The sequence below is a fragment of the Elephantulus edwardii genome, unplaced genomic scaffold, assembly GCF_000299155.1.
Source record: "Elephantulus edwardii isolate Elephantulus edwardi_28Jun2011 unplaced genomic scaffold, EleEdw1.0 scaffold00011, whole genome shotgun sequence".
Lineage (NCBI taxonomy): Eukaryota > Metazoa > Chordata > Mammalia > Macroscelidea > Macroscelididae > Elephantulus > Elephantulus edwardii.
The window spans coordinates 1,635,801-1,647,096 of record NW_006399761.1 but is presented as its reverse complement, the minus strand read 5'-3'; the positions used below and the strand labels follow the sequence as shown (position 1 = coordinate 1,647,096).

Sequence of the window (11,296 nt, the reverse complement as noted above, 5' to 3'; positions counted from 1 at the left end):
CAAAGGGTTGAACTGGCAGGTATTAAGGTGCACGTCACAGGCCCTGTTACAAGAGGCTAACATGCTATTGTTGTGTGTCATCAAGTTGGAACTAACTCATAGCTGAGCCCTCCAGCGGGTTGTCAGAGGTAGCAAATCACATGAGAGGAGATCGCCCATCTTTCTACAGTGGAGCCGTGGGTGGATTCGGACCGCGTGTCTGTGGGATTGCAGCGCAGCTTCTTACCGCTAGGCCAGCAGAGCTCCCCAACATGTTTCTAGGAGAGGCTGTTCCTTGGAAAGGTGGAGGGTCAGCCAAAGAGGTGGACTGACACAGAGACTGCAGCCACGGACTCAGGCGTGTCTGAGATGACGAGGATGGTGCAGGAAAGACCAGGGCTCGGATCTGTTGTTCACAGCGTTCTTAAGAGTCACATTCAACTCAATGGCACTTTGACAATATCATGGTGTGCATATTTAACACACACACACACACACACACACACACACACACAGAGCCATGTCCACATTTGGGCTTGTCTCCAGCCAGGACCTCCCCAGGAGCCCTCCTCATTTATTCTGGGGCTGAGGGTTGTGCTCTGAGGAGTCTGGGCACTGGGGGGAGGAAGACTGAGAGGGGATGGGCGTGGGGTAAGCCTGGATCTTTCTACCTTTGTCCTGGGGTGTTCTGTCCTCAGCACACTCTCAGCTTGGCCTTGGTCCCGCCTTCTGGAATCTCAGGTCTCCCTACGAGCCCAACCTCACCACCACATCTCACCCTGGGGTCTCTTCTCTGCATCATTAGCTGGCAGTCCTTTTTCAGGTTCTTTCCTCACTGCCCCACCCCCTAGCCTGTCCCCAGTCTGTACATCACTACCCAGAGTATATCTGGTTGCATCCTTGTTTATTCAAATTCTATCCTAATCTTTTAAAAAAGACACATATGGAAACGTAAGATTTCTGTCTCTGAGTCAACGTCCTTGCCACTTCCTACAGGAAGTCCACCCTGAATGCTCTAGCCTGCAGGCCCATCTGCCTCTTCTTGGGCAGCCGGATACCTGCAGTGACCCTCACCTTGGGCTCGTCACACCCTGGTCTCTTTTCTATATCAGCTTTGGGGTGGGGCTATCTTTTCACCTCTACTCAACTGTGATCCCCAAGGTCATGGCCTGTGTCTTCCCCATCAGACCTGGACCTTTCCTAAGCTTTGTGAGCTTCTTTGGAGCCAAGGCTCATCCATTTCATCTTAGGATCATTTCTAATTTTGAATTTCACCACCAGCAAGCCTGCCGCTGATGTCAAGGCCGACAGGACAGCTCCCCATCTGTATGTCCGTGGATGTCTCAGTGTGTGGGGTCGTGGACAGGGCGGTCAGAGCACAGTCATCAGTGCTGCCTGATTATGTGTTGAAATCATTGGATTGGCAGATATTCTGTTGTATTTTCACACACACACACACACACACACACACTCACTCTCTCTCTAGCTATATCCACACTCTGGACTGTGTTCCACTCAGACCTTCCCACTGCTTCTCAGGAACCCTCCTCATTCTGAGGGAGCTGTGCTTCCCCCCAGGCTGCTGACAGGGTATGGATCTGAAGGGTCAAGGGTTGGGGAGCTGAAGGCATGAACTGACTCTTTCCTCAGGCCTCCTCCCACATCCCTATAGACTGGTGTTTTTAAAAACCTCCATACATGATACCCTTCTGGAAAGAATAGCAGAGATGCATTTTTCTGAGGACCTGTATCATCTGGTGTTGTCTTGTGCTGTCAAGTCGGAACCGACTCATAGCTGACCCTCCAGCTGGTTTGCAGAGGCCGTAAATCACACAGGAGGGGATTGCCCATTTTTTCCCCCACTGAGCAGCAACTGATGGATTCAAACCACCTGCCTTTGGGTTGTGAGCTCAGATCCTTACCCACTAGGCCACCAGAGCTCCCTGTTCGTTACCTAGCACCGCATACTGGGTGGTTTGGGTCACCTGGAAGCCACAGGAGTAACTCTGCTTCCCACAAAGGACAAGGCTTCTCTCGCTCCTGACAGCCTAAATCTCCATGCTGGCGTCCAGCCTGGGGGGGTGCTTCCAAGCCTCGGCTTTCAGAGGACCCTCCTGGTCTTGTATGGAAGGGAGGGAGCACATGACCATAACTGGTAGCTCAAGGGAGAGTTCTGTGGGGAGGGGACCGTGCAGACTGTGCACTCACACACATGCACACACAGGAAGAAAAACCACCCACAGCCTCTCGGTACTGTATTTGGGGGCTTCTTGTGAGTCTGTAAATATTTTAAAAATAAAAACTTAAATAAAATCATCTTACTTGTACCCCCTCCCCAAAAGTTTCTGCTTTCCACCTGCAGTGTTTGTGACGTTGGACAGACTCTGGGGAGCCCGTGAGGTCTCATGTCCGCGTGCCCTCTCTGGGGTCGGCCTTGCCTTCCATCGCCGCCCTCTTGAAGGGTCTTTATATTTGCAAGCTGTTGTTGAGTGCTGTCCAGTCAGAACCGACCCGTTGCTGACCCTCCAGAAGGTTTTCCGTGGCGGTCAATCTCAAGCGAGATTACCCATCCTTCTCCCATGGAGAAGCTGGTGGATTTGAACCACGTGCCTTTGGGATTGCAGCGCAGCTTCTTACCGCTAGACCACCCGAGCTCATTCTCAAGAGGAGCTTGCAAAGGAAGCTGAGCAGACAGAGGAAGCACCAGAGTGAGTGTGGAGGTCTGGGGCGGGCTGTGACTGGGAATGGGGGTCATCTGCCTATCACTGGGCTCCCCGCTCCTTGGACAAGGATGAGCATGGAGCCCGCGTGCATCTCGGGGAGGAGGAGATGGGAGCGGTGATGGCACGGCGGGCCTCTGCTGCCCTTGTCATTGTTTTTCCTTTTATTTCTGTGGGTCACACACGCACACTGCACTCACACACAGAGGCTGCAGGGCCAAGGCCGTCTGCTCAGAGTCTCAGCTGGACGGAGGGTGTGGGAGGCCCGGTGGTGGCCAGGCCACTCGCCTCTCGGGGGCTCTTTGGTGCAGTTTGTCACACGTCATGTCGCTGCCGAGGCCCCCAGGAGGCTAGGACGGTGCTGTGCTTGGGGACAGTGTCACGTGGGGATGGTGGCGGTGGCCTTAAGCATTAGCCTTCTTGCTGCCAGGGACACCTGCTTTATGCTCCAGCTGGCCGTAGGGCTCGAAGGCCGAGGACCCCAGTTCGTACCCAGAAGGCAGGTCCAGGAGGGGGGTCACTGAGAAGCAGAGAGGTGGCGGCGGGGGCAGCAGCGGGGGGGACGTCGAGGTGGCGGTCAGCTGGTTGAGGTGTGGGGAAGAGTTCCTGGGGTCACCCAAGGAGGTGGCCCTGTGGCTAGCAGGTAGCCCTGGAAGGCTGGGGGTCAGCGTCAGGAGGCCTGGGGCCCGGGGCGCCGAGAGCAGCCGGCCTTGCTCCAGCAGCTGCAGGATACTGGACGTGGCGAAGGCCTCCGAGGCCGAGGAGGACGCCCGCTTCTCCAGGTCTCGGTTCTGGTCTTTCTTCTGTTTCGTGCGGCGGTTCTGGAACCAGACCTTTACCTGGGGGGAGGGGGAGGGCACAGGAGAGCAGCAGGGGAGGAAGGCGGGGGAAGGGCGGCACAAGGTGGCAGCAGGTGGAGGAGACACGGTTGGGGCACATTGGGGTGAGGGGTGGTGGAGTGGGGGTGGAGGAAGTGAGAAAGAAGAGCAGATTGTCACTGAGGTCCCCCTACAACCAGCCAGGTCCTCATGAGGGATCCCACACGCCCCAGACTGTGAGCCCCTCCTCTGCTTAAGGGAGCTCTGGTGGCATGATGGTAAGGAGCTGCACTGACAACCTAAAGGCTCGTGGTTTGAATCCACCAGCTGCTACACAGCAGACGGATAGGCAATCTCCTCCCGTGTAATTTACTGCCTCTGAAAACCTGCTGGAGGGCCAGCCCTGGGTCTGTTCTGACTTGATGGCATAGAACAATGACAACCTATGCTCTGGCTCTGGCCTGGAACCGAGGCCCGCGAGGTAGATGAGTGGTGACATTCAACTGAGGTCCACAGACCCCGTGATGCATGCCCTCTGCTCTTAGCCAAGGTCATGGCTTCAGCTGTCACTATCAAGAGTCAGTCCCACTTCTGCGCCCCGCCCTGAGCTGAGGTCACGGAGGCCACACATCCCACTGCCAGAGAGACCTTTCTCCGTGAATGTCTCAAAAAAGGCCAAATGCCACGTGGACAAACCAGCTCCCATCTCCTCTTGCTCTGTGAGCACTCTCACCCACCTATAAAGAAACCAGAGACACCTCGAGCCTCCCGCCCCCTCAGGCCACCCGCACAGCCCCCAGGTCCTGCTGTCCTCCTGGACCACCCCAACTGTCTCCACAGCCGGAAGCACACCAAGCCCACTGGACTCCTGTCAGGGAGGGGAGACTTGGCAACCACCCTCAACGGTGTCGGTGGTGACTGAGGGTGCCTCTCCTTCCGCAGGGGCGTGCTTCTCTAACAGAAGTTGAGTGGGGTGCCGAAAGAGTCATCTGTGGGGACCCCAGGAGTCTGTAAGCAGGGGCGACCACCATGTATCTCCAACCAGAAAACTTCAGTCCCCTGGTGGAAAGTCACCCCTGGAACATGTACATCCATATCCTCAGGAACACAGAGTGTGGCTCTGATTCTCGACTGGAGGTCACAGGAGACTGACAGCTGACCCAGGGGACTGTGCCTCCAGGAAGGTGGGGTGGGGGCTCGAGGGAAAGGCTACGCGGCCTCCCTGCAGCTTTCTTTCAGGGGACCACGCCTGGGCTCCTTTCCGGGGAGAGCTCTGAGCGGCAGACTCCTGGCAAAGACTCCGGGTGCCTCCCAAGCCTCTCCCCAGAAGGACTCAATTATTTAAAACCGTATCTGGGATGACAGAGGAATTGAAGCCCTTGAGCTGTGGTGTTGGAGAAGACTGGATCCCCACGGACGCCGAGAGAACAGGCAAGTCTGTCCTGGAGGAGATGCAACCAGAGTGCACTTAGAGTCAAGGGCGAGGAAACGTCACCTCACGTGCATTGCACGTGTTGTTTGGAGGGGCCAGGCTTTGGAAGAAGACACAATGCTGAGAAAGGTGGAGAATCGGGGGGAGAGGAAGACCCTCAACAAGGGGGCTGACACAATAACCGTAACCACTGGCTGGAGCCCGCCAGAGACGTGAGGCCGGTGCAGGACAGGCTGGGTCAGAGCTCATTCGCAGGGTCGCCGTAAGTCACGGTTGATGGGCTCAACCACCTCCACACACCAGATCGTTTCGTGTTGGTGTGTGCCGTGGAGTCAGGACTAACCCTCCAGCAGGTTTTCAGAGGCAGACTGCCCCCCCCCTCGGAGAAGCTGGTAGATTCGAACCTTGTGCCTTAGGGCACCTCTAGACCACCAGAGCTCTCCATCAACCAAGTACTTGGGAATAATTCCAGACTTTCTCTGCCTTACCCTACACTCTGTCTCTTGGCTCTTTTGAATCTGCCTCTGAAACATTTATGAAATCTCTTATTCACGTCCACTGCCTCTACCTTAGCTCAGACCTGCCTCTTCAGATCTGTGAGTGGACTTGTTGTCATCTAACAGCAATAACAATAGCAACAACGGCTAGGTCTCTAACGCCCCCCACCTCCCTAGCCCCCAGGAGACCGGTGGCTCACAGCCCGCTGTCAGGCAGGAGACACTGCCCTCTGGAGGCTGCGGAGGGAGGTGTTGAAGGTGCGAACGGCTCCGCCCGGGCCCGAGCCACACCAGCTTCAAGCACAGAAGGTCAGATTGCAAACAGATTGGAGTTTATTGTTTTAGACAGGATTAGATCGAATTTCAAGAACCAAAGTGTCCAGAACGTTCTGTGAACTACTTGAGGTTGACTCATTGATTCATTCATTTAACAAATATAAAGGAGCACCTACTATGTGTGGTATTTGCTATGAATAAGTCATTGATTGTGCAAAACTTGATCATTCTCTCTCCAGCTCCATTTCTGTCACCGAGTCCATGTTTTCCAACTACTGAATCCTCCTCTTTGTTCCCAACTTTTGCATTCCAGTCACCCATTATTATCAATGCATCTTGGTTGCATGTTCGATCAATCTCCGATTGTAAAAGTTGGTAAAAATCTTCTATCTCCTCTTCCTTGGCTCTGGTTGTTGGTGCATATATTTGAATGATAGTGGTATTCACTGGCCTTCCTTGTATGCGTATAGATATTATCCTGTCACTGACAATATTGTACTTCAAGATAGATCTAGCAATGGCTTTTTTAACTATGAAAGCAACTCCATTTTTCCTCACTTTTTCATCTCCAGAGTAATATATCATATGGTCATCCGACTCAAAATGCCCCATGCCAGTCCATCTCATCTCACCAATGCCTAGTATGTCAATATTTAGCACCTGCTGCAGAGTGTCAAGGACTGCAGCCTGCAATATGGATTGAGGCCCAATGTCAAGAAGACAAAGATTCTCACCACTGGACCAATCGGCAGCATCAGGATGGATGGTGAAGAGATTGAGATTGTACACAGCTTTAGTTTGCTTGGCTCCACAGTCAACAGTCTTGGCACCAGCAGCCAGGAAATTAAAAGGCGCATTGCCATGGGAAAGTCTGCTGTTAGGGACCTCTCCAAAGTGCTGAAGAGCAGTGGTGTCTCTCTGGAGACTAAGGTGCATCTGATACAGGCCATGGTCTTCGCAATCACCTGTTACGCATCAGAGAGTTGGACAATGACCAAGGAGGACAGAAGGAGAACTGATGCCTTTGAGCTGTGGTGCTGGAGAAGAGTACTGAGAATACCATGGACTGCTAGGAAAACAAATAGATTTGTCCTGGAGAGGGTTAAACCGGGTGGCTCCTTGGAGGCAAGGATTCTGAGGCTCCGTCTAACTTACTTCGGACATGTAGTGAGGAGAGACCGGTCCTTGGAGAGGGACATCATGCTTGGGACGGTGGAGGGACGGCGGAGGGACGGCGCAGGAGAGGAAGGCCCTCTATGAGGTGGATTGATTCAGTGACTGGGATAATTGGGATGGGAGCGTCAGAGACAGTGCGATTGGCACAGGACAGAGCGGAGTTTAGGGCTGTTGTACATAGGGTCGCTATGAGTCGCAGGCGACTCGACGGCACATAACAACAACAACAACAACACTATGTGCGGGAGGGAGCTCTGGTGGCCTAGCGGGAAGCAGGTTGTGCTGCTAACCCGAAGGCCCGTGGTTCGAATTCACCAGCTGCTCTGAGGACGAATGATGGGCCGTCATCACCTCCCCATATGCGTTACAGCCTCAGAAAGCGCGCTGGACAGGCAGCTACGAGCTGATTCCAACTCGGCAGCAGTGAGTACTGCGTACCAGGCCGTTGTTCTAGGCTGGGGGACCCGAGGTGAGCCAAGCAGAGCCAGTCCTTATTGTGTGGAGGGGACGGTGCAGTGCGGGCAGACAGACAGCAAACAGCAAATCTGAGCAGGCAAGGACTGCTGTCAGAGGGGCCTGGAGCAGTTATTTCCTCAGCGACGGGAGCGAGAGACCACTTTTAAAGGTTTCCAATCTGTCCTTATGTACAATTAGGATGAATCCTTAGCAGACTTGCTTGATCTGTTTTGAAGCTCTCTCCATTTCTGTCCCTGACTTGTCCTGGGCAGTGGCACTGTGTGGATTGGGGCTAATCCAGGCAGGACACTGAGGACACTGTGAGGGACAGAGGTGGGGTGCAGGGCAGCAGAAGGTGGGGACACTTCATTCCTTTGACGGGGAAATCCGTAAGGGGTGGGAAAGAAGTTCCAGAACACTTTTCTGTTTTTTTGAGAGAAGAAAATACTATTATGCTTGTCACCCTTAGAATCCAATCACTCCGTGACGCCCTCTGACCAGATCCTCGAGAACCTGGTGGGTGGTGGCCACAGGAGGCCTCTCTGCCTCTTAGCCTGGCAGCACTTACCCCACTTAAGACCTCAGGCCAGGGACCATCTTCAAGAGCCCCTGAGCCCAGGTTCCTTATCTCTGAAGGGGGCAAAAGCCAATCTATGCCGGTACGGGGACGACGTGTGTTAGAAAAGGCCAAGTCCTCAGAACAGTGCCGGGTGTATAGGAAGCTCTCAATGAATGTTAACTGTGTGTTAGTTACGTTGTTGTTGTGTGCCGTCGAGTCTGAACCGGCCCATAGCTGACCTGCCAGTGAGTTTTCAGAAGCTGTAAACGGCACGGGAGGAGAATGCCCGTCCTTCTCCCACAGAGCAGCAGCTGATGGGTCCTAGACACATGCCTTCAGGACTGCAGCGCAGCTTCTTACCACTAGACCAACAGAGTTATTATAGCCTCTTGAAACCCCTGACCTGGGATCAGAGGAAGGAGGGAAGGAATAATCAGGAAGGTGAGGCTTCGTGGAGAGGAGACGTGGCTTTGAAGTAGACTCTTGTCTCTGGGAAGTACGTACAGATTAGTTTCTCTGTCTCTCTCTCTCTCTCTCTCTCTCACACACACACACACACACACACACCATAGTGTAGACAGCCACTATGGAAAGGCCTTCTGGGAGGAGGTCGAGGTCTTAGGGAACACTTCCTGGGAGAGAAGTGACCTGGACTCTCCCTCTCAGGGCAGGTAAAGGTAGGACGTGTGGACGTGTGGAGAAGCACAAGGAACGAGGGGGCAGGGCCACCGGAGCTGACTGTGGAGTGTGGCTTCAGGCAGGGTTTAGGAGCAACACTGTGTGAGGTCAGCAGCACCATGACTGTGGTGACTCTGTCAGAGGGGTGATCCCAAAAGGGTCCTAAGTGGCAGGTTGGTTAGAGCCTGGGGGTGGAAGGGCGCCAAGGCCGTGCCATCACTAGGACTGGCACCCCATTCCTTCTCCCTTCTACTCCTTTACACAACAGAAAGCGTGCAGCTGAGGGGTGGGGGAGTGAAGCTGGAGCACTTGACACTGGGCAGACAGGAGACTAAGGAGCTGCTGAGAGCCATTGAGGGTGGATCTTCCTGCCTGGCTGAGGGGCTGCTGGTCAGTCCCACCCACCGGGGAGTGACACCATATACAACTGGCCTGGGTGACCCAACCCTAGTGACAGCAGTGCATGAGGCAGAAGGGGATTAGGACGAAGAGAAGATGCAAATATTTCAGGGTGACATTTACTTGTATTTTATGGACTATGCAAGCTTCTGGCTGCATGGATCCTAATAAATGATGGATAGTAGTGAGAATAATAGGAATTCCAGATGACTTAACTGTGCTTACGTGAACCCTGTAGGTAGCAGTCACTGGAACAGAGCAAGGAGATACCGCATGGTTTTAAATCAGGAAAGGTGTGCATCACGGGTGTATTCTTTCTCCCTACCGATTCTGTATGCAGAGCAAATCATTTGAGGAGCTGAACTACATGAACAAGAAAGCGGCATCAAGACTGGAGGAAGATTCATCAACAACCTGCATTTGGCAGATGACACAAGCTTGCTTGCAGAAAATAAAGAAGACATGAAGTATTTACAGCAGAAGATCAATCCTTCACTATGGATTCTATCTTAACATCAGAAAACAAAAATCCTCGCCCTGGACCAATAGGCAACATCATGATAGATGGAGAGAAGCTTGAAGTTGCCAACTAGTCACTCTGTCTTGGATCCACAATCAACACCCATGGTCACAGCAGTCAAAAAATCAAAAGTTGTCCTGCGTTTGGAAAATCTGCCATGAAGGATCTCTACAAAGTGCCAAAGAACAAGGCGCTTTACCCAAAACACAGTATTTTTGGTTGCTTCCTGTGTATCTGAAAGTTGGATGATGGATTTAAAAAAAAGACCAAAGAAGAACTGACGCCTTTGAACTGCGGTGTTATCAAAGAGTGTTGAGGATCCCATGGGCTGCCAGGGAGCAGGCAGGTCTGTCTGGAAGGAAGTGGAATCAGGCTTCTCCCTAGCATCCGGGCTGGTGAGACCTCGTCGTACAGACTTAGGGCATGTGGTCAGGAGGGGCCGGTCCTCGGACAAAGACATCGTGCTGGGAAAGGCGGAGGGTTGGAGGGAGAGAGGGAGACACTCCACGAGGTGGACAGACGCTGACCGGAACGCGGAGCTGGGGCGTCTTGGAGCTGGCGAGGCTGGTGCGGCACAGGGCAGGCTCAGATCTGTTGTTCAAAGGGTGGCCCTGAGTCGAAGCTGCCTCCACGGCACCTAAAAACCACCTAACTGAGGGTCCCTGGCTGCTTTCCTTCACGCCTGGACTTCAAGGTGAGGGACATCTCTCTCATTTCTCCTAGCCTCGGCGGGCGCCTCCCTCCAAGTACATCTCTAAATTTAACCTGCTTTCCAACCAGCCTGGCAGAGTCCAGCAGGATAGAGGGCAAGCTGCCCTAGGCCATCTGCCTGGCTGTTGAGGGTCTGCAAGCAGCTGGTAAGGAATGGCCAGGTGGACCTGATCTGTCCTGCAGGAGAGAGTGGCCCTCCAGCTGGCCTGCCCCACCCCGAGCCTCCCCTCCTCCTCCCTTTGCCCCTCCTTGCTCCTCCTCTGCTGCCCCAGGTGTGTGGGGCTTCCCCGGGAGAAGCCTGCCCTCCCTGCAGGTGGGCCACGTGGGCCAGGACACCTGTAATGCCACCCGGCGTGTGGGTGGGCTGGACAATGTTCTGTCGGTGTAGTTTGAGGAGCAGGAGGAATTCCAAAGAGAGTGAGCCCAGGGGCCCTTTCTCTCCTCTTCCCTTTATACATTTTGTCCATTGTTTGAGACTCACCCCTTGTTCAGTCCTCTTGGGAGAGGAAATTACAAGAGTTATGAGCCAGTGTCAATGGAGTTTGGTAGTTACACAAAAGGTCGCTGAGTTACTCTTGGACCAACTCAAAAAGGTTGTCCATAAATCCGTCAGACAGCTCATCCAAATCTTGGATGGACTCGTCCTAACTTCAGACAAGTTCCTTAAAGACAAGGACTCCTTGTCTATAATGTGGAGTTCGTACTGGCACCTGCACCCTGGGGATGTTGGGCTGGGTTAAATGAATTAGTGTGTGCAAAGCACTGGCACATTTAAAGAAAGTACTAGGGAGCTCTCTGGTGGCCTAATGTTAAGGAACTGAGCTGCCAACACAAAGGCACACAGTTCGAATCCACTAGCTGCTCCACAGGAGAAGGCTGGTCTGTCTCCTCCTGTGCAGTTTACTGCCTCTGAAAACCCACTGGAGGGCCAGCTGTGAGTCATTCTGAGTCATCAATACACAACAACAGGCAAGGTAAATACTGAGGAGTGCAAGTGGTCCATACACTGGACCGCTAACCAAAAGGTGGGTGGTTCAAGTCCACTCAGGGATGGTTTGGAAGAAAAGTCTAGTGA

At 53.5% G+C, this 11,296-nt stretch overlaps 1 protein-coding gene across 1 annotated transcript in view; it reads right to left on the bottom strand.

Moving 5' to 3' along the window:
* Positions 1-3,103: 3,103 nt before the first annotated feature.
* The window catches only part of VAX2 (ventral anterior homeobox 2), a 35,233-nt gene continuing 27,040 nt past the window's right edge, over positions 3,104-11,296 (bottom strand). Inside the window, exon 4 of the mRNA XM_006881004.1 lies at positions 3,104-3,538. Within this exon, the coding sequence (XP_006881066.1) occupies positions 3,104-3,538 (435 nt within the window). The remainder of the gene's footprint in view (positions 3,539-11,296) is intronic.